This window comes from Chiloscyllium plagiosum, chromosome 13 (assembly GCF_004010195.1).
Source record: "Chiloscyllium plagiosum isolate BGI_BamShark_2017 chromosome 13, ASM401019v2, whole genome shotgun sequence".
In the NCBI taxonomy this organism is placed as follows: Eukaryota; Metazoa; Chordata; class Chondrichthyes; order Orectolobiformes; family Hemiscylliidae; genus Chiloscyllium; species Chiloscyllium plagiosum.
Window position 1 is genome coordinate 5,288,212 of NC_057722.1, and position 27,187 is coordinate 5,315,398.

General features: G+C 41.1%; 2 protein-coding genes across 5 annotated transcripts in view; one reads left to right on the top strand and one right to left on the bottom strand.

Moving 5' to 3' along the window:
* boka (BCL2 family apoptosis regulator BOK a) overlaps positions 1 to 16,009 on the bottom strand; it is a 71,186-nt gene extending 55,177 nt beyond the window's left edge. The window contains exons 1-4 of one of the 2 annotated variants that reach the window (XM_043701728.1): positions 15,929 to 16,009; positions 10,259 to 10,337; positions 3,449 to 3,584; positions 1,690 to 1,903 (exon numbers count right to left, since the gene is read on the bottom strand). In XM_043701728.1, coding sequence (XP_043557663.1) covers positions 1,690 to 1,903; positions 3,449 to 3,584; positions 10,259 to 10,337; positions 15,929 to 15,986 — 487 coding nt within the window. In that variant the 5' untranslated portion in view covers positions 15,987 to 16,009. The remainder of the gene's footprint in view (positions 1 to 1,689; positions 1,904 to 3,448; positions 3,585 to 10,258; positions 10,338 to 15,928) is intronic. The other variant, XM_043701729.1, reaches the window with a different exon arrangement.
* Positions 16,010 to 16,045: 36 nt separating this feature from the next.
* cep19 (centrosomal protein 19) lies at positions 16,046 to 24,212 on the top strand. Of its 3 annotated transcripts, none has more exons than XM_043701735.1 (3): positions 16,046 to 16,127; positions 20,726 to 21,020; positions 23,327 to 24,212. In XM_043701735.1, exons 2-3 carry the CDS (start codon positions 20,891 to 20,893, stop codon positions 23,689 to 23,691), a joined length of 495 nt encoding a protein of 164 aa, XP_043557670.1. In that variant the 5' UTR covers positions 16,046 to 16,127; positions 20,726 to 20,890; the 3' UTR covers positions 23,692 to 24,212. The 3 variants fall into 3 exon arrangements, with proteins under 3 accessions (XP_043557670.1, XP_043557669.1, XP_043557668.1); XM_043701734.1 differs by lacking the exon at positions 16,046 to 16,127 and adding an exon at positions 16,237 to 16,300; XM_043701733.1 differs by lacking the exon at positions 16,046 to 16,127 and adding an exon at positions 16,467 to 16,553.
* Positions 24,213 to 27,187: the final 2,975 nt, after the last annotated feature.

Genomic DNA, 27,187 nt, shown 5'->3' on the forward strand with positions numbered 1-27,187 from the left:
ATCACGTCTGGGGGGAAATTGCGGTCTTTGAAGGAGGCCATCTGGGTTGTTCGGTATTGGAACTGGTCCTCCTGGGAGCAGATGCGGCGGAGACGAAGGAATTGGGAATATGGGATGGCGTTTTTACAGGGGGCAGGGTGGGAGGAGGTGTAGTCTAGGTAGCTGTGGGAGTCGGTCGGTTTACAGTAAATGTCCGTGTTGATTCAGTCACCCGAGAGAGAAATGGAGAGGTCTAGGAAGGGGAGGGAGGAATCTGAGACGGTCCAGGTAGATTTAAGGTTGGGGTGAAAGGTGTTAGTAAAGTGGATGAACTGTTCAACCTCCTCGTGGGAGCACGAGGCAGCGCCGATACAGTCATCGATGAGCGAATACCTCATTACCCTTACAGGCAAGGAAAAACCCGACATAGTAAGGGTTTTATGTGTGAGTGAGAGAGAGAAAACATTATTTCAAGGAATACTGAGAGAGAGATTGGTGGGGAGGGGGGGGGCGGAAGAGAGAGAGAGAGACAGCAGTCGGAAGCTGGTGGGAAAATTAACCTTTTATGGTCTGTTTTGAGTGAATACTGGCTTGTCATGGATTGAATGTTTGTGTGTTGTTCCCTGGACCTCAAGATCCGGGAATGTTATGAATTTAATTTGCACTCTGGGAATCTAAGATGATTTTGAAAGAAAAAGCCATTTTGTAGGAGCTCGATACTGGACATGTTAGCTGAGCGAGGTGACCCCAAGACCTTTCCCACATAGTTTAGACTAATGCCTCGTTATGATGAACTGTTAAACGGAAGTTTAACCAAAGCAATCAGCCATTTGGGGCCTGGCTGGATCCAGGGCTCCCACTTAGATGTGCATATAGCTTAATTAGTCAAGCGTACACAGACCTGTCAATGAGTTTCGCTTCCTCTGCAAACTTTTTGCCATTTTATTGCTGCTTATCTGAATAAGGACATGTGGTGTTTTTGTAATTTTAATACCAAATTCTGTATGAAAACAGCTTGTTTGCTGCAATAAGAGGAGTAGCCTGAGAGAGCTTTTAGGGGTAAGAGCTGGTGCCGCTACTCTGCTAGTGGTTTTAGAAGCTTAGCTCAAGCTTGGCTTGTAGGTATCTATGTTATAGTGTAACTTTGATGCCATTGGTAAATAAAGGTAATCATTTAAACTAAACTTCTGTAAGAGTTTTATATTCCAGACTACCACAGAGTACAATCTCTGAGACGGACCAAGAGAGGCTACACGTCGAGTCCATCAGGGATTCTCTGAGCCGTCTCAAATAGATACTTTAACAGAACAGCCTACTCCTGCCCCCTGTTCTTATGTTCTTAAGTGGGTCATTTATATTACTGCCAGTTATGAAGTATATTTAAATTTCACTCGAATTACTGCAAGTTAGCAATGCTCTTTCAGCAAGCTACTATTAATTTTTGGCAGAATCAAATCAAAATCAATTCCTTTCATCTCAGGCTGCACCGTGAAGCACATTGCCAACCAGAGTCCCTTCCCTTTCCCACTTCCCCCAATTTCCCCTCCTCGCTGTGAAATAAAGAATGTAGGCTTTCCGGATGGGGAACAAGACAATAGTTTTCCCTTATGAAACCATAAGCAAACAATAACATGAGCCAAGCGAGGGGACAGAAATATGCAAGGCAAAAAAACAAAAACTGGAAGGCACCCATTCTGATTTGTTACATACTTTCCTGACAGTGAATCATCAACTGTGGATCTGGAAGGGTCACCAAAGCAATGGCTTCCTCTCTGTCTGTTGGCCGATGATATCGTACATGTACTGGGACTGTACCAGTAAAATGTCCATGATGTCTGGGGTCAGGCTTCAGATAAACGATAATTGCATGCGTTGCTGATAAATATTCTGGAGCTTCAATATCGATCTCATTCTGAACGAGTATCTGCACACAATTTGCAAATGTTAAGCAAGCACAAATAGCACAAAGCAAGAATAGCCACTGCCAGTTGCTACTTACGTCCAAGTGAATAACACTCAGTGTGTGGCATTGGAAATAGCACAGCAGGTTAGACACATCTGAGGAGCAGGAGAAGTAGATGTTTCGGGCAGGATCCTTCATCAGGACTATTCATAACTACCAGCTATAATTCATTACCACTAGGACCACTGCCGCTGTTGAAATCAGTGACATTACTAATAAAAACAAATACCCAGTAGTAGTGACAATGCATCTGATTTCACAATATTGACATTAGGTACACCAGTTTTTATATTGCAACCAAGTTCCAAGAGGATCTAACTGAAACGGTCTCCAGCATTCATTTTGTTAGACACAGCAGCTGCACATATACAGGGTCGGCTGTCACAAGAGGTCGTTTAAATAAAAACAGGACTTGGCCATGCTGTCCACACTAAAACATAGCAGCAAATCACTTACAAGCCTCAATAAAATCAGCACCAGGGAGCAACTTCAATGGATAATAGATCTAAATAAATAGGTTTACCCTATAAAAGCTGTTAGTCAAAGCATTATAAGAGCTGTGCACCACGACAAACAGATCTGAAGTTGAGTTTAAGATGGATTGTTTCTATCCTATGTCCATCTTGTTTTACCCTTCGGCTGGAATTATTTAATCAGACAGCGTAAAGAATGTTTATCATATATGTGGTATTTGACTTTGCTTGTAGTGTTAACTGTAACAACTCGTACTTAGCTAGCACCTTTAAGATTCGTTAAGTGTCCAAGATACTTCACTGAGGCATAATAAAACAGCATAACACCCAGTCACATAAAGGGATATTAGCTGGTGGAGGCAACTTTAACTTAAATATTTAAAAACAAATTAGCCCATACAATAACGTGCAGGGTTACATTAAGAAAGTCAGGAAATGGCAATGAAGAGAACGAATCTTTCTGAGAGCCAGTACAATTAAGATGGACCAAACAGCCTCCTTCTGCACTGCGGCTGATTCCAGAAAAGATGGGGACAAATTTGGGAGATGACAACATTTTCAAGAAATATTTGAAGAAATAGAAGTTGGAGATGAAATGGGAGTTGCACGGATAGTGGGTAAAGGTTTGTTTTATTTGAAGGAGAGGGATAATGGCAGCAGATTTGAATGAGAGACAGACAGAACCTAAGGAGACGTAACCAGTAACAATATCAGCTAACTTAGGAGCTAGAAAGGGAAACAAACACAGACTACTGGAGTAACTCAGCAGTAATGTTAATACTATTTCTCGCTACTCAGAGCTGCTGGACCAGCTTAGTTTCTCCAGTATTCTGTGTTTGTTTCAGATTTCCAGCATCCGCACATTTTGCCTTTAGCCAGGAAGGGAACTTGGGTTGTCAGGAGATGCATATCAGTGATGCACATAGGAGAAATGGATGTTAACATGAATATAATGAAAAAGATGTCCAACTCCCTCATAGTGACACTTTTAATAATGACAAAAGATAAATGGAGCAGATTGCATTTCTCATACCTCTTTACTCTTCTGCTCTCGCATTGAAGCAAGTTCGTATGGATCCACATAAAGCCCTTGTGGTAACTGTTCCTTAATCATAATGCGACAGCCGGGTTGAGCACCTTCACCAAGGTCAACATCCATTACTAACTCTCTACAAAATGTAACAAGCAGTCAATTAGTCACTAGAAGTCAGGTTCTTACTTATTCATCAATGTTTCCTCAAAGTTCACCGCATGGACATGGCATTTAGATTCATTTTGTCGTTTTACATGTTTTATTCTAACCTTGACAGATTTTTGCAACTCTGTCTCATTGAGCAAAGACATCACACAGTACTGAGGCTTTAGGACAGAAAATTCACAATTTAGCCTTATATACAAGGGCAAGGTGGAAAATTGACGGTTTAATGTGGAATTGCCATGGGAGAAAACATTTGATTTTTCCTGTATTTTACAGGATGGGGTCATACAAATTCAAGGAGACAGAACCGGGAAGATGTTAGGTTAATATTCTTTGTTCAAGCAGGATACTAAGATAATAAAACATGACCTCTCGCATGCATTATTTAAGGTCTTAGCATGAGGTAAATAGGCAAAGTCTTTTCCCTGGGGTCAGGGAGTCCAGAACAAGAGGGCATAGGTTAAGAGTGAGAGGGGAAAGATATAAAAGATATAAAACGGGACAACGTTTTCACACAGAGGGTAGTACATGCATGGAATGAGCTGCCAGAGGAAGTGGTGGAGGCTGGTATAATTGCACCATTTAAGAGGCATTTGGATAGGAAGGGTTTGGAGGGATATGGGCCGGGTGCTGGCAGGTGGGATTGGGATATCTAGTCGGCATGGATGGGTTGGACCGAAGGGTCTGTTTCCATGCTGTACATCTCTGTGACGCTGTGAGGTGCCAAAACACTCATGTCCCAGGAGATATCACTACAGTTGCATGAAAACTTTGGGAATTTAGAATAGTGGGAATGGTGGTGAGGGCAGTTGAATGTTCCTCCTGCAGAATGTGGGAGGTAAGGGTCATCACTCGTGTCCCTGCTGACTTCATCTAGAAAATGCACCCAACTCTAGCTCCTTGAAAATCACGTTAAGGAACTGGAGCTGGAGCTGGATGAACCTAAGATCATTCAGGAGGCAGAGGGAGTTATTGAGAGGAGTTACAGGCAGGTAGTCAAACCTCAGGTACAAGAAAAATGCAGATGGGTTTACAGTCAGGGGACAGAAAGGGAACCGGCAGACAGTGCAGGGATCCTCTGTGGACGTTGCCCTCAATAACAAGTGTACCGTTTTAGATATAGTTGGTGGGGGGACAACTTACCAGGGGTAAGCCAAGGGGCACATGTCTCTGGCACAGAGTCTGTCCCTATTGCTCAAAAGAGAAGGGGAGGGAGGAGCAGAGTATTAGTCATTGGGGACTTCATAGTTAGGGGGTCAGATAGGAGGTTCTGTGGGAACGAGAGAGACTCACGATTGGTGTGTTGCCTCTCAAGTGCCAGGTGCGTGATATCTCAGATCATGTTTTCGGGATCCTTGAGAGGAAAGGAAGCAGCCCCAAGTTGTCCACATAGGCACTAACAACATATGTAGGAAAAGAGATGGGGATTTAAGGCAGAAATTCAGGGAGCGAGGGAGGAAGCTTGGAGTGAGAACAAACAGAGTTGTTACCTCTGGTTTATTGCCCATGCCATATGCTAGCTGGAAATGTGTTGCTGGAAAAGCGCAGCAGGTCAGGCAGCATCCAGGGAACAGGAGAATCGACGTTTCGGGCATAAGCCCTTCTTCAGGAATGCCATATGCTAGCAAGGCAAGGAATAGGGGAGAGAGGGGAGTTGAACACGTGGCTACAGGGATGGTGCAGGAGGGAGGGTTTCAGATGCCTGGATATTTGGGACTCATTCTGGGGTAGGTGGGACATCTACAAACAGGATGGTCTTTATCTGAACCAGAGGGGCACCAATATCCTGGGGGTAAAATTTGCTAATGCTCTTCGGGATTGTTTAAACTAATTCAGCAGGGGGAATGGGACCTAAATTGTAGTGTCCAGGAGGTTGAGAGCAGGGAGGTCAAAAATATGGCTTCAAGATCACTAAAGTGCACTGGCAAGCAAGAAGGTGGTTTGAAGTGTGTCTACTTCAATGCTAGGAGCACCCAGAATAAGATGGGTGAACTTACAGCATGGTTGGTACCTGGGACTTGTATGCTGTGGCCATTTTGGAGACATGGATAGAGCAGGGACAGGAATAGTTGTCACACATTCCAGGATTTAGATTTTTCAGTAAGGACAGAGGTGGTGGTAAAAGAGGGGGGAGGTGTGACTTTCTAAGCCAAAGATAGTATTACAGTGGCAGAAAGGACACTTGAGGACTCGTCTAATGAGGTAGTATATACAGAAGTTAGATACAGGAAAGGAGAGGTCACCCTATTAGGAGTTTTCTATTGACCTCCGAATAGTTCCAGAGATATAGAGGAAAGGATTGCAAAGATGATTCTGGATAGGAGCGAGACTAACAGGGTAGTTGTTATGGGGGATTTTAAATTTCCAAATATTGACTGGAATATAGTTTGAGTACTTTAGGTGGGTCAGTTTTTGTCCAACGTGTGCAAGATGATCTCCTGAACAAGGAGTGAGGTCGCATTGGCTTTGGTACTGGGTAATGAACCTGGCCAGGTGTTAGATTTGGAGGTAAGTGAGCACTTTGGTGATAATGACCACAGTTTGGTTTTGTTTACTTTAGCGATGGAAGGGGATAGGTACATACCTCAGGGCAGGAGTTAGAACTGGGGGAAAGGCAATTATGATGGGATTAGGCAAGATTTAGGATGCATAGGATGGGGAAGGAAACTGCAGGGGATGGACACAATTGAAATGTGGACCTTATTCAGCTACTGCATGTCCTTGATAAGTATATACCTGTAAGGCAGAAAGGAAGAAGTTGAGTGAGGGAGCCATGGTTTACTAAGGAAGTTGAATCTCTTGTCAAGTGGAAGAAGAAGACTTATGTTAGGATGAGACGTGAAGGCTCAGTTAGGACGCTTGAGAGTTATAAGCTAGTCAGGAAAGACCTGAAGAGAGAGCTAAGAAGTGCCAGGAGATGACATGAAAAGTCTTTGGCAGATAGGATCAAGGAAAATCCTAAAGTTTTCTCTAGGTGTACCAGGAATAAAAGGATGACTAGGGTAACATTAGGGCCAATCAATGACATTAGTGGGAAGTTGTGTGTGGAGGCCCAGGAGACAGGGGAAGCGCTAATGAATATTTTTTGTCAATATTCACACTGAGAAAAGACAATGTTGTCAAGGAGAATACGAGATACAGGCTACTAGACTAAACGGTATTGAGGTTCACAAGGAGGAGGTGTTAGCAATTCTGGAAAGTGTGAAAATAGATAAATGGCCTGGTGGACTTGTCCTAGGATTCTCTGAAGCCAGAGAAGAGATTGCAGAGTCTTTGGCTCTGATCTTTATGTTGTCATTGTCTACAGGAATAGTGCTAGCAGACTAGAGGATAGCAAATGTTGTTCCCTTGTTCAAGAATGGGAATAGAGACAACCCTGGAAATTATAGAATAGTAAGCCTTACTTTGATTGTGGATAAAGTGTTGGAAAAGGTTATGAAAGATAGGATTTATAATCATTTAGAAAGGAATAATAGAAAGGATAAGGGATAGTCAACACAGTTTTGTGAAGGGTAGGTTGTGCTTCACAAACTTTATTCATTTCCTTGAGAAGGTGACCAAACAGGTGGATGAGGGTAAAGCTGTTGATGGGGTGTATATAGATTTCAGTAAGGCGTTTGATAAGGTTCCCCAAGGTAGGCTATTGCACAAAATACGGAGGCCTGGGATTGAGTGCGATTTAGCAGTTTGGATCAGAAATTGGCTGGCTGAAAGAAGACAGAGGTTGATCAACAGTGGTTGATCGGAAATGCTCATCCTGGAGTTCAGTTACTAGTGGTGTACCACAAGGATCTATTTTGGAGCCATTGCTGTTTGGCATTTTTATAATTCACCTGGAAGAGGGCGTAGAAGGATGGATTAGAAAATTTGCAGATGACACTAAGGTCAGTGGAGTTGCGGATGGTGCAGAAGGATGTTGCAGGTCACAGAGGGACATAGATAAGCTGCAGAGTTGGGCTTACAGGTGGCAAATTGAGTTAATGTGTAAAAGTGAGGTGTTTCACTTTGGAAGGAGCATAAGGAATAAAGTGTACTGGGCTAATGGTAAGATTCTTGGCAGTGTAGATGAGCAGAGAGATCGTGATGTTGCCTTTTATGAATTGTGCAAGTTCTATGAGATCATCTCTCATTCTTCTAAACTCCAGAGAATACAGATACAGTGTTCTCAATCTCTCCTCCTATCGCATTCCACCATCCCAAGAATAAATCTGATGATTGGCATAGTGGTATTATCACTGGACTATTAATCCAGAGACCAAGATAATGTTCAGGGGACCCAAGTTCAAATCCCACTATGGCAAATGGTAAAGTTTGAATTCAATAATAATGTGGAATTGAGTCTCATGATGACCATGAAACCATTGTCAATCGCCAGAAAACACCCATCTGGTTCACTAATGTCATTGCAGGAAAGAAACTGCTATCCTCACCTGGTTTGGCTTACATGTAACTGCAGACCCACAGCAATGTGACTGACTCTTAATTACCCTCCAGTCAATTCGGCATGAGCAATAAATGCTGGCTTAGCCAGTGACGCCCATGTCCCATAAACAATTAAAAGGGTTTCCTCCACTACACTTCTGCTAGGGTAAATATATCCTTCCTTAGGCAAGGGGACCAGAACAGCATCAAATACTCACCATTGTTCTATACAAATAGAAGTAAGATGACTTTACTCCTGAAGTCAGGTCATCGTGCAGTGAAGGACAGCATATAATTTGCCTTCCAAATTACTTGTTGCACCAATACACTAGCTTTCAGTGACTTAAGAACACCATACAGGTCCCATTGGACAGCAACACTTTCCAATCTCTCATCATTGAAGAAAATTCACTACACTTTCATTCCTCTTAGCAAAGTGGACAATCTCAATCTTATTCATATTACAGCCCATCTTCTATGCTGTTGTCCACTCTCAGTTGTTTGAAATCTCTTTGCATCTTCGGCACAACACTTGCTCCCACCAGGTTTTGAATCATCAGCAAATTTAGAAATGTTACAATTGGTTCCCACATCTAAATCATTGATATAGATGGTGAACAGCTGAGGACCAAAACCGTGATCTTTGCAGTACTTCACTGATCACAGCCTGTCAACCTGAGACTAACCTATTTATTCCTAGTCCCTGCTTTTTGCCTGTTCAGCAATAATAGAGTCAGAGGGTTATACAGCAGAGAAACAGGCCCTTTGGCCAATCATTAACTGGTGCTAGTATATTACTCCCAATCACATGCACTTTAATTTTTATTACTAATACCCATGCAGGAATTTATCAAAAGTCTTCTGAAAATCTAAATACAGTGCATCAACTGGTTCCACTATATTGACTCTCCTAGCAATATCCTCAAAAACCTTTTGGTTCCCAAAAGGATATTAAGAATTAATTCTTCCCATTTCCATCCTAAGTTTTTCTCCAGCTTCAAGAAGATGTACTTAAGCAAAGCATCACGTAGGCAACACACCGTTCAGGGTCCTGGTCATGGCTGCATAGAACAGTGGCTATAATTATTCTGGTTTCCATATGTTTGAAATATTCACAATTTTACACTCAATGGTGGAGATTCAAAGCTATTCCTTAGAGCTCACCATATGACTGATGCACTGATGCATTGCTGCTACACTGGATTGCAGCAGTAAATGTGGAATTCTAGATGTATAACCTCAATGATTAATTCCTAGCTCACTACAAATAACATAAAAATGTAATAGTACCTATCCTCTGACTATACTGTCCCTTATCATTATCACATTCCTTTCCTCTCTATGAATTGAATGGTTGATAGTACCATGATCAGTTTGCTCATCCACCCTAACCTCTAACCTGTTGGAGAAGGGCAAACGCTGAGACTCTTGCAGCACTGTACATAAGGTTGCCATAAACATCTGTTAGCTTTAAGTAGCACATGGGTTTATTCCTGAAAGTTACATAGGACAAATGTATTGATCATTGTGGTATCACTGCCTTAATCTGTGTACTCTGTTGATAGCTGCTATTATTTGGTTTATTAGTTTCCACCCTCTGCTGCATGCACCTTTTGTGTTTTCTCTCTTTTAGTATGTATTTCAAGATTACCAGTTTTCATCAATATACACAAATTTATTTTAGTTCTCTCTAGCGTCCCCATTACCACTGTGATAAATGCCTATCAGATTTAGAGTCATAGAGACGTACAGCACGGAAACAGACCTTTTGGTCCAACATGGCCAGATATCCTAAATTAATCTACTTCCATTTGCCAACATTTGGTGCCTTTTAAATGTTGTAATTGTAACAGCCTCCACCACTTCCTCTGGCAGCTCATTCCATACACGCACAGGTCAACATTAACATTAAAGAGGTCCATTCAAAAGTCTGATAACATACTGTCTCTCTCCCTCTCTCTGGTGTACTTTAACATAATTCTAGCTTGGAATTATGTAATTCTGTAGAATGCCAATCTTATTCTATTTAATAGTTTATAAGTGCTTTTCCTTACAGAATACATCTTCATCCCTGAAATCTGTTACAATAATTACAAATCTGTCTAATCAAATGAATGTATGACAAAGACAGCTTTTGGAAAAGCACACTGCTTCAACCTACTTCCATTAGCTGTCTTGTATTAAAATAATACAGCAACATATTTATAATCTGACAGCTCTTACCTATGAAATCCATTCTTTACAATATGTCTGTTCAAACTCACTGATCGAAGCCAGGGCTCAGAGTACAAAGGATCATCACCTGTATAAACACAGAACAGTAACACTCCACACTTAATATGAAACACTATTTAACAAGTGGAACTAGGTAAGAATTTTTTTTTTCAAATTCAGGAGATGCATAGAAATTTCTCATCTGTGTTCCCTTCGTAAGTCCTCACCAACCCTAGGAAACTCAAACATCTAAATAGAAAGCGGGCTACACCACCAGTGCTTCATTCGGAGGCTCACTGAAGGTGTTACCTAGTATGGAGACGAAATGTCTGAAAACAAACCTTCCAGCTCAGCGAACAAACCTACATCCAGTCTTCTCCAGCACATTCTGGAGAAAATTTTCTTCCAAATGCCATGCTACTAAAATCTGGAAAAATCTAAAAGCTATTTGAATTCTAGGGCACCTAGATTTCAGGATATGCTGAAGATGGGAGATTTCACATAGGAGGTAGGTAGCAATTGGCTGAATGCCATTTAAAGAACTGTCAGTGTGACATGCCTTGGAAATGAATTGATCAAACTTTTTCTTAAAATAGGCACAGAATAAAGAGAAAGCAACATTGGAGAAAGCATTTGCATTTTTATATCACATCTTTGGTAAACTCAGGGTATGCCAAAGCAATTATCAGCCAAAGGAATACTTTCTTTAGAAGTTTCAGCATGCACAGTGAGGAAGACTGCTCAGTCAGAAGATTCCAGAAAACCAAGCTGAAAAATCCAGGATGATGCTCTTATTTGGTATTGAAGGAGTGCTGAATTGTTGAGATGTTTCGGTTGAGATGTTGAGCCAAGGCCCTGCCTGCTCTCACAGCTGAACATTATGGATCCCATGGCAATATCCCAAAGAAAAGCAGATATCCTTGCTGATATTAATTTCTCCATCAAGATCACAAAAGTAAATCTAGTCGTTATCATATTTCTCTTTGTGGAATCTTGTTGGGTTCAAACGGATTACACATTTACTATTTAACATCAGTGACTACTTCAAATTAATTAGCCATAAAGTATTTTGGGTTGTCCAGGGACAAGACACTATATAAAAGCAAGTCATTATTGTAATTTTGAAAAATTATTCTAAATGATAGCCCTCTATTTATAAATAATTCTAAGGACGATATCTGAAATTTGACCAACAGTCTGACACATGGAAAAACATAACCTTTACAAATTGATCACTAAGTTCTGACAAAATTGACTGGGTTTTTTGAAGAACTAATGGACAGTGTTGGTAAGGGTAATGGAGTTGTACAGAACTTTCAAAAGGCATGTGATAAAGTTCTAAATAATGAAGTTGTTAGTAAAACTAAAGTACATACATGTACAATTGGCTGAGGAAGGTGTACTGTGGTGTTCCCAGAATTAGAATCCCTGTGTTTTTTTTATCCTGTGCTTAGGCATACAAGGCATAATTTAAAAGTTTGCAATGACAAAGAATTTTGAAATGTAAAAAGTGAGAAGGGTAATGGCAGAGTGCAGAAAGATGTGATGGGCAGAAATATGGCAGATGAAATTTAACAGAAATGTGAAGGGATGCATTTTAAAAGATAACATTAACTAAATAGCTGAGATACTTAGATCATCAAACGTCACAGGTGAAGTGCTGGAAGACTGGAGGTTGGTTAATGTGGTGCTACTGTTTAAGGAAGGTGGTAAGGATAAGCCAGGGAACTAAAGACTGGTGAACTGGACATTGGTGGTGGGGCAAGTTGTTGGAGGGAATCCTGAGGGACAAGATTTACTTGCATTTGGATAGGCAAGGACCAATTAGGGATAGTCGACATGGCTTTGTGCATTGGAAATCATGACTCACTAACTTGATTGAGTTTTTTTTAAAGGAAGTAACGAAGAATATTAATGAGGGCAGAGGGGTGGACTTGATCTATATGGACTTCAGTCAGGCATTCGACAAGGTTCCTAATGGTAGACTAGTTAGCAAGGTTAGATTGCATGAAATACAGGGAGAACTAGCTGTTTGGATACAGAACTAGTTTGAATGTAGAAGACAGAGGGTGGTAGTGGATTTTTGCTTTTCAAACTGGAGGCCTGTGATGAGTAGTGTGCCACAAGGATTGGTGCTGGGTCCACTGCTTTTCGTCATTTGTATAAATGATTTACAGATAACACCAAAATTGGAGGTGTAGTGGACAGCAAAAAAGGTTATCTTAGCGTACATTGGGATCTTGATCAGATGGGCCAATGGGCTGAGAAGTGGCAGATGGTGTTTGATTTAGATAAATGAGGTAAGATCCTGGAGGCTTGCTGAACAAAGGGACCTTGGAGTGCAGGTTCATAGTTCCTTGAAAGTGGAGCCGTAGGTCGATAGGATAGTGAAAGCAGTGTTTGGTATGCTTTCCTTTATTGGCCAGATCATTGAGTATAGGAGTTGAAAGGTCATGTTGCAACTGCACAGGACATTGGTTTGGGCACTTTTGGAATATTGTGTGCAATTCTGGTCTCCCTCCTAAAGGGAGGATATTGTTAAACTTGAAAAGGTTCAGAAGAGATTTACAAGGATGTTACCAATTTTGGAGGGTTTGAGCTTTTGGGAGAGGCAGAATAGGCTGCAGCTGTTTTCCCTGGATCATCACAGGCTAAGGAGTGACCTTATGAGGTTCTAAAATCATCAGTGGCACAGATAGGGTAAATGGATAAGGTCTTTACTTTGAGGTGGGTGAGTCCAGAACTAGACGCATAGGTTTTGGGGAAAGATTTAAAAGGGAAATAAGAGGCAACTTTTTCACATTGAAGGTGGTGTGTGTATGGAACGAACTGGCAGAGCAAGTGATGGAGGCTGGTACAATTACACTATTTAAAAGCCCTCGGGAGGGGTATATGAATAGGAAGGGTCTAAGAGGTCTATGGGTCAAGTGCTGGAAAATGGGACAAGATTAATTTAGGATATTTGGTCAGCGTGGATGAATTGGACCCTAGGGTCTGTTTCAGTTCTGTACATATCTATGACTCTATACTACAATCTTAAAAGTGGTGCAGGAATAGAGAGGCCTGAGAAATGCAAGGGTGAGAACTGCACTTTCTTTGAACTGCTTAGCACTGTTCCCAAACTTGAAAGAGAATGATGCCTTCCCTTAATTATATGGTACAACAGCCCCATAGTCTAACTTATTTGGATGGGCACTGCACATACTCTGAATTTGGAGCATTAACACTGCATGTTCCCGAAACCTAGGAGTACTAATGCTGCGTTTCAGAACCTAGGAGTATTAGTGCTATGTTCCCTAAACCTAGGAGTAGCAGCACTGGGTGTTTCCTAAACTTGGAACCAATTGTGCCGAGTGGTCTCGTAACTGGTGTATCAGTGGTTTGTCACTGATCGATGTAATGTGTCATGTAGAGATCAAGATCATTTTTCTTCAAGGGTTAGAGTTTTATTTTCAGGAGCTCTTTTGCTTGTACTCTATCACCTCTACTGTGTTGCAGCCATACATTGTCCCATCTTAATATGCCTCCTTTGTGAGGAGATATACCTCTACCAGATACTGGAAAAAAGAAACTGGCTGTCCTCCTTGTATGTCTCATAAATGTTCTTCCATTGCAAGATAAGGAATGGCATCATTCATTTCAAAGGCTGCACCCAACAATTTTCAAATCAAAATGGGGTAAAATATGGATCTTAACACCAAGTATTTTACTAGTTTGCTCTGTTCCAGTGACCTATGCTTTCCCTGCTGACATCGACAACTGCTGCTTCACAGTGACTAGATGGGAAATTTCAGCTGTTTATTAATGCAGGTGACAATTTTGAGCTGTGGGCAGGAATTTATCTCCACAATGACACGTAGTTTCAGAAACTCCAGAGTTAATTCCAGCAAGAAAATAAAAAGTCAACAGAGAATTGCCTTCATTGGTCAGTACAAAAGAGTTGGGATGTCATGTTGTGGCTGTACAGAATAGCAGTAAGGCCACTACAGTTCTGGTCACCATGTTATTAAACTTGAGAGGGTGCAGAAAAGATTAACAAGTGTGTTGCCAGGACTGCAGTGCTCAAGTTATAGCGATGCTCAAGCTATAGAGAAAGGCTGGATAGGCTGGGGTTTTTCCGCCTGGAGTGTTAGAGTCTGAGGGGTGAGCTTACAGAAGTTTATAAAATGACAACGGGCATGGCAAGGGTGAATAGTCAAGGACTTTTTCCTGGGGTGGGGAGACCCCAAAACTAAAAGGGCATAGTTTCAAGGAGAAAGATTTAAACAAAGACCTGGGACGGGTAACGTTTATAGCAGAGGGTAGCGCACGAATGGAACAAGCGGTCAGAGAAAGTGGTGGAGGCAGGTACAATTACAACATTAAAAGGCTCCTGGATGGGTTTATGAATAGGAAGGGTTTAGAGGGATATGGGCCAAGCTAAGTCAAGTGGGACCAGAGTAGGATGCCTGGATTGTATAGTCAGCACCGAAGACTTGGATTAAAAGGGTCGGTTTCTTTGTTATATGACTCTACGATCATCCCACCTCATAAGCAAGGTACAACCTGAAACAAAAACGGGAAATGCTGGAAATACTCAGGAGGTAAGGTAAAACCATCAGAGAGGAATACGCTCAATGTTTCAAGTTAACGAATATTCATTTTTTAACCTTTCATTGACCAAAAATACCAGCTGTTTTCCCCCTACGAATGCTACCAAATCTGTTGTGTATTTCTGGCAATATCTGTTTTTGCTGCAGATTTGCAGCACCTGCAGTTTTAAGCGTCCTAACTTTCAGGGTTATGGGCCTAGTGCTGGAAAGTGGGACCAGTGTAGCTTTGGCGGTAGAGAACTATTGGGCCGAAGAGCCTCTGTAGATTCTGCTGGGCTTTTCGCTGAGGGACAAGTTCACGTCTGACGCTTGGTGATGGACTTCATCTTTCCAGAAACAGTTTGTTATGCCGTCGAGGAGGAGGACAACAAACTTCACCTGACTTGACTCAAGTTCTGAATTGCATTTGTCAGAGATGGGGGAGGAAGGTGTTGGTCTTGTGTCTTCCCTGACAACCCCCGGACGCGGTTAGACACGGCCATAAACTGGAATGATTTGGAGATGCCGGTGTTGGACTGGGGTGTACAAAGTTAAAAATCACACAACACCAGGTTATAGTCCAACAGGTTTAATTGGAAGCACGCTAGCTTTCGGAGAGACGCTCCTTCATCAGGTGATTGTGGAGGGCTCGATCGTAACACAATTTATAGCAAAAATTTGCAGTGTGATGTAACTGAAATTATACATTGAAGAATTGATTGTTAAGCCTTTCCTCTGTTAGAAGTGAAACTATCACTGTATTCTGTTACACTGTATTCTAACAGAGGAAAGGCTTAACAGACAATCAATTCTTCAATGTATAATTTCAGTTACATCACACTGCAAATTTTTGCTATAAATTGTGTGTTACGATCGAGCCCTCCACAATCACCTGATGAAGGAGCGTCGCTCCGAAAGCTAGTGCTTCTAATTAAACCTGTTGGACTATAACCCGGTGTTGTGTGATTTTAACTATAAACTGGAATGCTTGCGATCGGCACCAGGCATTGCTCGGTGCCCGCGTCAAATTAGGCTGACTCACAGCCTCCGCTCATAAACAGCCCACCGTCTATCCAGAACCCACGGACTACCCTGTAATTGCTCTTACATGTGACAACAGCGACACACAGACACCAGACTCCGAGCACGGCCCGCCTGACATCCATGACCGGCCTCTCCCAGCGGCCCGGCCCGGCCAGGCCCGGCCAAGGACCCAGACCGCGGCTCTCCTCAGCACTGCCTGAGCTCACCGCCGGTTCACCGTCTCTTCCTTGACGGTGTGGCAGCGGGGAAACCGAGGACGACAGGTATGCCGTCCACCCGAACAATCCCCCCCCCCCTCCCTCCCTCCCGTCAGAATGGGCGCACGGCGCCGGTAAGTCATGGTTCACTGTCAGGCAGGAGATCAATCGGTCGCAGAAGGGGTCTTTTATTGGCTGGGTTGCCATGAGGATCCGGAGGTTGTCAAGGGCGAGTTCAGGTTTGATTACAAATAAAATAGCAAAATAGAAATGTGATTAGTGATTTATGAAGGTATTAAAACTCATGAGAGCATGGTAACTCTCTCTACATGATCAGTGCAGAGGCAGCCAATTTGCTTTGGGACTGTACTGTGGTTGGTTGATCTTTCCATTTAGTCGGTAACTATAGATACGGAGCAATATCAGTGATAATTGAGTTTTACTGGGAACTGCCGTTTATACCTGTGATCGGTGGGAATGTTACTAATATTAGTGAGTATTTTATTACTACCTAACAGCAGTTATATTAGTGTAAAGAGCAAAAGAAACAGGAGCAGGAGTCGACGAGAGAGTGTGGCGCTGGAAAAGCACAGCAGGTCAGGCAGCAGCGGGGGAGCAGGCATGAGGAAGGGCTTATGCCAAAATGTCGATTCTCCTGCTCCTCCGATGCTGCCTGACCTGCTGTGCTTTTTCAGCACCGCACTCTCGACTCTGATCTCCAGCATCTGCAGTCCTCACTTTCTCCTCAGAGCAGGAGTAGATCATTCAGTCCCTTCAGCCTGTCCTACCATTTCTATTGGATCACAGCTGATCTGCGTCTTTTGTGGTCGCGTCTCACGGCACTCAATTTTCAAAAATCTACTTCCTTTTAAAATACTTTGTGACCGAGTGTCCACGGCACTCTAGAATTATGAATTCCTTCACATCTGTTTTAAATGAGTCTCTCTTATTCTGTAAGCAAGTCCCCCAGTGAGAGATTCCGCCAGTGAAAGTAGTTATATAAATCACTTATTTTTGTATATTTGATTACACCTTTGTGAAATACTCAGAACTTTTTTCCTACTAAATGCTGTATAAACATCAATTTTTAAAAATTGATACATTTGTTGTGATTTGATCTCAGAAATTATTAAATATTGCAGGAGTCTTTTAATCAAGGGTAAAATATGAGATTTTTGTTTAAACAAAGTAAACACTAACTGTATACGAGTCAAGATTCTGCCTCAAGAACTACCTCCTTGTAGCCAATGTGATCTTAGATCACTTGCCCACAGTGATCTAAATTACTTTAGTTACGAATTCCTATTAGTTTAATATTCTATAGTAAGAGTACCTTAATTGGGGGAGCAGGCACGATCCGGGCTCCCCGGATTGCATGCAATTCTGGTCTCCTTCCTATCGGAAAGATGTTGTGAAACTTGAAACGGTTCAGAAAAGATTGACAAGAATGTTGCCAGGGTTGGAGGATCTGAGCTATAGGGAGAGGCTGAACAGGCTGGGGCTGTTTTCCCTGGAACGTCGGAGACTGAGGTGATCTTGTAGAGGTTTACAAAATTATAAGGGGCATGGATGGGGTAAATAGGCAAAAAGTCTTTTCCCTGGGGTCGGGGAGTCCAGAACTAGAGGGCATAGGTTTAGGGTGAGAGGGGAAAGATATAACAGAGACCTACGGGGCAACTTTTTCACGCAGAGAGTGGTGTGTGTATGGAATGAGCTGCCAGAGGAAGTGGTGGAGGCTGGTACAATTGCAACATTTAAGAGGCATTTGGATGGGTGTATGAATAGGAAGGGTTTGGAGGGATAGGGCAGGTGGGACTTGATTGGGTTGGGATATCTGGTTGGCATGGACAGGTTGGACCGAAGGGGCAGTTTCCATGCTGTACATCTCTATGACTCTCAGTGCTGTTTCACCAGAGAAGGAAATATTGGAAGAGATGAAGAAGCAGTGGTTTAGCAAGAAATTCCAGACCCTGGTGTCCAAACAAACGGTGTTTGGAGAGGGTTGTACATCTAAAGGAGTTTAGAGATGGGAAAGAGTGGGGGTGTGAAGAGATTTAAACATGAGGATGACAATTTTGAAGATAATTTGAAAAATTATGATTTCACAGAAAATAAATTATTCACCCATGGGAGGATTCAGAATTAGGTAATTGGGGGGTCAGTTTAGATGGATGATTGACATGGTACTGCTTTGCAAATCAACAGCACGGGTTCAATTCCCGAGGTTAGCATGAAGGACGTTCCTTGTCAATCTCCCCTTGCCTGAGATGTGGTGGTGCTCAGGTTAAATCATCACCAGTTCTCTCTCTCTAATAAGAGCGCGGTCCTATGGTCTGATAAGACAACAGCAACACAACATCAATCTGTGTTTAGAATGTGGAACCCATTACAGTAAGGAGCAGATTAGGTGAGTTGCTTAGAAACATATAGGAAATATAGAAAAATACATCAGAGAAAGAAAATGGAAGAATGGTGGGGTTAGGTTGAGATAGGTAGGAAGAAGTTAGTAAAGATCATAAATATTTACCTTTAACTGAACAATGTGTTCCTGTGATTTTCTTTCTATCTGGGTAAATTTCAGTTGTGGGATGGAAGCAAATATCAGAGGAGCAAGAGTTGATGACTGAATGTACCTGATGCAGAATAGGTTAGTAGGATTTTGAATGAGATCACATTTACTGATGTTGCGGAGGAGGATGGATAAGAGAGTACAGAAGTAGTTAGGTTTGAAGATGATACAGTTTCAGCAGCAAATGCAAACACTGCAGAGGCAAGTGATGTTATTGCATTGGAAAGGATGGGGAAGGAGAATCAATTCACACTATACAAAATACAGAAGGTAAAGCTGAGACTGTGGTTGGGGACAGGGAGGATAATAGAGTCTGTCTTGGGGACCAAAGATAATGACTTTGGTTTCCCCAATAATTGCTGCCTCTAAATTCTCAGTCAGCTCAGCAGTTAATTCACTCCATTGCTATCTGTTCTGAGTTAGTCTGACTGCTTCCATCATATGTACTCCTTTCTGTGACCAATCACTCTTGACATTGTCTATCCAGCATTAATATTGAGAACTATGATGGTAATTAACTGTAATCATTACCGGAGTTATAATAATGATAAGTATTACTAATTTGTCTTTTCTGAAAAAAGACACATTCTGTTGAAGAGTTTCACCTTTCACTCATCAGCACAATTCGCGAGAATACTAACTTAAAGGGGAGTATATTTTAAATTGTATGAGAAAAGTGCTGATTGCTTAATAGGATATTGTACCAGTTAAATGATGAGTTACAGTTAATTGCCAAGCTTTGTTAAAATTTAAACCAAACAGGTTTTCACTGATTAGTCAAGGTATTATCTGAGGATGAATTAGAAAGTATCTGCCTCCTATTTTGTTAAATTAAATAGGTGCAATGTCTGTATATGTTCTGTCTCCAAATAACAGGGACCAGTGTTTAACATTTCTAGAGCATGAAAGTGCTCCACACTGCAAGCCCAACTGACGACCTTAAATTGTTGACTGTCAGTGTAATTCTTAGAATACTCAGTATTACAGAACAAATATTGTCCAGTTACAAGATCAGACTGTCAAATGGAGAAATAACATTTATCTTAGTCTGCACTTGCTCCCTTCCTTGGTGTTTTGAATTCTAATCTTGGAAATGACTATACACCTAGTTTCAGACAAAGGAGCACCTATCCTCTGCCCTGTGTATTCAGGATCATCAGGGATTGCCCTGAAACATTGTGTAAACAATCAGAAGTCACTTATATATAAAATTGCCCTGGGTTTGGGATAATTGTATTTGAAAATATGGATTAGTTCAGTTTTTTAGGTCTCCAGTTTTGATATTTCTCAGTTATTTATTCACAGGGGTTTTTTTTCCACTTAGGTTTGATGTGAGCATTTCACAGAACTAGCATTTTTCTCATGTTGCAATGCTAAGGATTTTTTGTTGAGGTTTAAAGTAATTATTCTGGCATTGTGAGAATTACCTCAAGGCTATAATTACTAACACGAGTAGGTCTTTCAGCTCCAGAAGCTTTTTCTGTCCTACAATTAGATCAAGGTTGATTTACTTCTTGAATCCATCTCCCTTCCCTGATTTTCTAGGTATGCTTGACAGACAAAATTCTACCAACCTCAGTTTTGAAATCTTCAATTGTCCTCTAGCCTCAGGCACTTTTATTTAGGGGTGTGAGTTCCAGATTTCAACTACCTTCTGTGAAGAAGTCATTTTACCATTTTAAACACCACTGTTAGATAATCTTTTCATTTTTCATACAGTTGTGGGGTGGGGTGGAAGGGACGGTTGGGGAGTGCCAACTTTCAAAAATTGATGGAGAAACTCAGCAGGTAAGTATCCGTGTTGACAAAACAGAATTAACTTTTCAGGTCCAGTGTCCCTTCTTCAGAACACTGGACTCAAAACGTTGACTGTGCTTTCTCTCCACAGTTGCTCACAGACCTGCTGAGTTTTTCAGCACTTTATTTATTTCAGCTATATAGATAACCTGTTCCAATTTACTCTCAAGAGATATAATACACCTATATTCAGTACTGTTACTCCTTACTGCCATATGTTCTACATAACACATTTTTTGAAGTTCAGAAGAGAGTTTCTGACACTTAGATTTAAATGGTTTTATTTTTCCCTATACAGGATATTCATGTGGATTATTTTTCATTAAAAATTTAAAATGTAGAAGAAAGGTTATTAAAATACCCGGAGCTAGACACAAAAGTTATTGACTGTCCCAACTTCACCAACTCTGTGACCTCGTTATGAATTGCCTGTAAGCTGAAAGAATCTTCTAGCTGAAATGTGATGGCTTACGTTCCAAAGAAGTGTGGTGTTAAGTTCAAACCACCTGCTATTGTTTTAATCTACGAAGATGAAAATACTAAGAAAACTCGACAAAGGATGATACCTGTTCGAAATTTCTCCAAATTTTCAGGTGAGAACCTAGTTTTATGTTTAATCTTAAATGACCCATCTAATATTGCATCAACAATGTGAATGCTAATCATAGCAAGCAGGGAGACATTGTAAAGTTCACCTTAACATGGAGTGGAAGTGCATTGTTGCTGATACTTACCATGATTGAATGAAATTGTAAGTATTTTACTATTACATCCACTTGGATAATTAAAATAACTACATTAATAAAACAGTTTCCCTTCTAAACTTAGAACATTTTGTATAGAATGGGTGGAACAGTGGCTCAGTGGTTAGTACTGCTGCCTCACAGCACCAGGGAACCGGGTTCGATTCCATCCTCGTGCAACTGTCAGTATGGAGTTCGCATGTTCTCCCCATGCCTGGTGGGTTTCCTCTGGGTGCTCCGGTTTCCTCCCACAATCCAAAGATGTGCAGGACAGGTGAATTGGCCATGATAAATTGCCCATGGTGTTCAGTGATGTTAGTTTAGACGCATTAGTGAGGGGGAAATGTAGAGTAATAGGGTAGGGGAATGGGTCTGGATGGGTTACTCTTTGGAGGTTCAGTGTGGAATTGTTGGGCCAAATGGCCTGTTTCCACACTATATGGACTCTAATCTTTCAAAAATAATTAAATTACACTAGGTTAGGTCATGTGTTATACATTTTTCCACCAATGTTGTTAGTATGGCAACAATTTAAGATAATGTACTTAAACCATACAAACCATTGCTGTCACACAACATGAAAGATATCTGGTTAAGTTAATACATTTACATAAACAGTGTGGTGACAATTTGCAATGGCTATATATTGCACTTCAGGGATTGTTTGTTGATTGTGAAGATAAAGGACACTGTATGAATGCAATTTTTTTTATATAAAAGCTAAACCCACTCAAATGTCAGCATCAGAATCAGTGTGGAAATAGGCCATTCGACACATTAAGTCCACACTGACTCCACGAAGAGCACCCCACCCAGACCCAACTACCTACCCTTTCCCTGTAACCCTCCATTTCCCATGGCTAACACATCTAACCTATTCATCCCTGAATGCTGTGGGCAATTTAGCATGGCCAATCCACCTAACCTCCACTTTGGACTGTAGGAGGAAACCAGAGCACCTGGCAGAAACCCGTGCAGACACGGGGAGAACATGTTAACTCCACCCGGACTGTTGCCTGAGGGTGGAATTGAACCCAGTTCGCTGGTGCTGTGAGGCAGCAGTGCTAACCACTGAGCCACCGTACCACCCAGTGCCAGAAATATGTTCACAAACAGAACAGTTTGATGAAAAATTCCTTTGAAGAGCAGAAAATTCTTACAATCTCCTCACTATTCCAATCTCCTAACCATTGCAAACCATCACAAAGAACAAATTAATGCTTGTCTCACTCCTCACAGGCAAGTCTACAACTAGAGCGAGTGGCGCATTTACCCACATAGCTGGTGTGTCACCTCCGAGCAGAACAGTGTGCTACATTCCACATTCCGCATCATCCCTTTCCAGACCCAACACATCCAATTCTCCAAAGTGTGGCCTCTAACTGGGCTGGGAAATTTTAATGTGAATACTTTTAGATAGTAAATCAGGAAAAATGGGCATGTAAGAAAATAATAATACAATGGAGAATATTCAAATAATAGACAAAGTACAAGTGTAGGAATAAACAGTACATCAGTCATGCATGCATGCATATATCTATAGATTTTGGATATCATCCTTATCAGGAAATAATAGCCTGCGGGCCCTCTTCTGTCTTGATAAGAGTTTCAGGGGTGACTGAATAGAGGTCTTTAAAACTGAAAGATGTTGATAGAGTAGCTACAGAGAGAATGTTTCCTCTTGGAAACAACAGCAATGGCTCAGTGTAAAATAATCACGAAGAAATCCAATCAAAAATTCAGATGGAATCTCTTTACCCAAAGAGTGAGAAGAATGTTGAATTTGATACTGCAGGTAGTGATTGGAGTGAAATAATATAGATGTATTTCAGGAGAAAATGAACAAACATTTGAGCGAGAAGAGAACAGAGGGTTAAGATGATAAATGAAAAAAAGGTGGGAGGAGGCTTGAGTATAATATTACACCAACATGTAAATTAGACAAAAATGAGACTTCATTTCTTTTTCCATGATTTTTACTGGAATTGTATTACACCTCTTATCTGAGCTTTAAATAACTGAAGTTCTTTTCTTTCTTGATTAGATTATATTAATGTATACTTTAGTTAGTCAGTATCGTGAGAAAGTTGAAGAAATGGGTGAAGCATTGAATAGTATGACAGCATTTTTTTCCCCATTTTGAAAACTGATCATAGATTGTGGCCAAGCCGCAGAACAGATGAAGAATAACCCTCGGCACCAAGTATATTTCGATAGAGTGTCGCAGCAGCAGCTGCAGAAATTATATCAGCTCCTGAGAGATAGCCTGAATGGTCTGAGTCTTAACCAGAGCCTGGAGACCTTCCTGAAGGAAAACTCCATCAACCCAGAGGAGGATCTCAACAAACTTGATGACAATGAGTTGGCAAAAAAGAAAAAAATCATGGATGAACTGTTTGAACAGAACCAGAGAAAACCCAGTGACCCAAAGTTTGTTTATGATCTGGAAGTTGATTTCCCTGAGGATGAGCAGATTGAGTCATGTGGCTGGGATGATGAAGATCAAGATGGAGAGTTCTGACTGAGCTTTATTTCCAGAACTGTCAGTGTGTACCTTTGAGGACAGAAGAATAACCTAGTCTTTAGTTGCCTTGAGTTAATCAATCTATTATTATATTATAAATGGTCAAAATGACAATTGCATCACAGATGGAATTATATCAAAACAGGTTAAAGGGCACAGGAACAGGATGTTATTACTCCTGAGTAAGCTGCAGCTGCTAAATAGAAACTTTGGAAATCACTTTTGTAATGATTAAGGTGTGGAAGGGAAAACATTATGGCCACTGTACCTGATCACCAAACAAATTTGAGTCCCTAAATGATTATCCACAAATGCAGGATCAAATTCTTTGCTATTCTACCAACTTGCCATTTATCAGAAGATTTATAATGGTGGCTTTATATTATTGGAAACTTTTATCATGTTTTCAGAAATGAAACATATGCTTGTACTCAATTTGTCTCAATGTCAGTATAATATTGTTGTTAATTTTCATCCTAACTGCCTAGATAATAAATTGATAAAGTGGATAATGTCTATATTATAGTATCGCTTCTTATAATTCAGGTGAAAACAAAAAAAACTATTCTCCAGTGGTTATTTTGATTCACTATGTGAAAAGCCTATTCTCTGAGGCATTTTGTATTTTTTGCCATACTATGCTTCAGTTCACAGCTAATCCTCAAGCCTGCTGTCCATTGTTGCCTACTTGGAGGAGAAAGTGAGGACTGCAGATGCTGGAGATCAGAGCTGAAAATGTGTTGCTGGTAAAGCGCAGCAGGTCAGGCAGCATCCAAGGAGTAGGAGAATCGACGTTTCGGGCATGAGCCCTTCCTGATTCTCCTGCTCCTTGGATGCTGCCTGACCTGCTGCACTTTTCCAGTAACACATTTTTAGCATTGTTGCCTACTTGCCAGGAAGATGCAGATTCCTTGCACACTTCATGAGTCTTTCTCAATATATGCTTATTCTCACAAAGGACTGTAAATAATACATTTTAAGTTGAGGTGAAAAGAGAAGTTCTTCTTTTGAAGACTTGCATTTTGAAAAAAATAATTCTGGAGTCAAGGAGAGGAAATACAACTATAAAGCAGTGTGTTTAAATTGCCCTAATTTGATTGAATAAAATATTTTCTAAAGAAATCTAAGATGCAAAGAGTTAGGCACTTTTGCCCAATTGATTTAGATTTAAGTCTCTCATCCTGACCCTCAAAGCCAAAAATGCCTGATTTTGTTAAAACTTACATTTTAAATTTTGAAAATGCAAAAATGCTACGGCTCTGCACTTTATCTACCAGTTCTTTTAAATACCATATAATGGACGTTTGTTAAGTCCCATTATTCTCCATATCTACCTTTTAGAATTTATAGTAAATTCAATTAATTGCTTACTGTTAAATTACTGGACATGCATGGTTGTGTCAAAACTGATCACAACTGTGCACTTTGCTGAATTCATAAATTCAATGAGTACTGATTAATTACACAATGGTGGTGAATCTACATCACTACATGGTACTGCAGTGCAGATGTCTGGCTTCCTTCAGGGATGACATGAAGGAGCTGGTGTTGGATTGAGGTGGACAAAATTACAAATCACGCAACACCAGGTTATAGTCCAACAGGTTTATTTGGAAGCACTAGCTTTCAGTGCACCGCTCCTTCTTCAGGTGTTTGTGTAGCAGGGCCATAAGACAGAATTTATAGCAAAAGATTACAATGTCATACAAATAAAATGATATATTTAACAAACCTCAATTGTTGTTAAGTCTTTCATCTTTTAGAATGGGTTATAGGTTTCAGTTAATTAATATGTAAATCCCTTTTAAGTCACATTCTTGAGATAAGTTAAGATTTTATAAAAAAAGGGTGACATCTCACCTCAGACAGTGCGTTAAAGATGTGAGGTGAGAGTATGTCTGTATCCCAGTCTTGACTCAGACTGATTCTATACCCAAAGTGGAATTTACAAAATATGATATGGATTGACTGTTGCATTGATTGCCTACCGATTGTGCAGACATTTCAGCTCATTATGTTTTTATAAAACATAATTTATCTTGAGAATAAGTCTATGGAGTGAATTTGTATTTGTAGAGTTATATTTACAGAAGCATTCTATTTTTCTCAAAAACTACACAACCGGTAGGCAGTCAATCCATATCATATGTAATATTTACATATTAATGAACCAAAACCTGTAACCTATTCTAAAAGATGAAAGACTTAACTACAATTGAGGTTTGTTAAATTGAGGTTTTACTTAAATGACACTGTAATCTTGTGATAAATTCTGCGTCTTATGGTCCTGCTACAGGAGTGACACTCCGAAAGAGAGTGCTTCCAAGTAAACCTGTTGGACTATAAACTGGTGTTGTGCGATTTGTAACTTTATTCACCCCAGTTCAACACTGGCTCCTCAACATGATGGCTACCATCGACACCACTAACTGCCAGCTCAAAATGAAGAGGATCTCCAAGATTGCAAATATTGGCACAGACATCAAGTTTCTGCAGAAATGCAAGAAAGCAGGAAAGATCCCAAAAGGATTACAGATCATTAACCCACTCAAGTCGACCTACAACATAGATTACGCTGAGAGACTTTGCCACCACACCTCTCACAAACTCCTCAAACAGCCTGTGCACCAACTCTACCGTGGGTGCCATAACCTGGAAATCAAGATAGATTCCACACACTCAGCTTGCACTCAAAACACAGTATTGCAGTTATGTGACACTGCCAAGCAGACGAGGCTACAGAACTACACCACGTACATGCACACCAAGAAGAAACTTGACATCACCACCAGCAGTAGCCAAGCCTCCCCTGGCACCACAGTTGAAAACGTTATCACTACAGGGAAATCGATCGTCAACTTATCAGACCACACCCTTCAACTGGAAGAGATTGAAGTTCTCATCCGAGGGCTCAATTTCTGCCCCATGACCAAAATGGACCCTAGTGGTCTTGCGGCAGACATGGTGGAATTCATCAGACAAATGAGAATTCTTCCAAGATGTCAGCAGTGATCCCAATGAGCCAACAGTCATCACAGAGATCCATAGAGAAACGACGAAAGGAGTCGTCGATTTGGACCCCTTTGCTAGACCGATGCCCCGGGCTTGACATATATACTCAAACCGTCAGGAAATGTATATATGCCAGATTCATCAGCTGCACCCACAAGGTAGAGCAAAACATCACCTGATCACAACCCAACACCATCCCTGGTCTCAAAACCAATCGCAACATTGTCATCAAACCAGCAGGTAAAAGGATGGGCAATTGTCATTCAGAATGGGACAGAGTTGAAAAATGTGGTGCTGGAAGAATTCCTGAAGAAGGGCTTATGCGGGAAACGTCGATTCTCCTGCTCCTCGGATGCTGCCTGGTCTGCTGTGTTTTTCCAGCACCACATTTTTCAACTCTGGTCTCCAGCATCTGCAGTCCTCATTTTCTCCCAGAATGGAACAGACTACTGCAAGGAAGTATACCAACAACTGAACAACC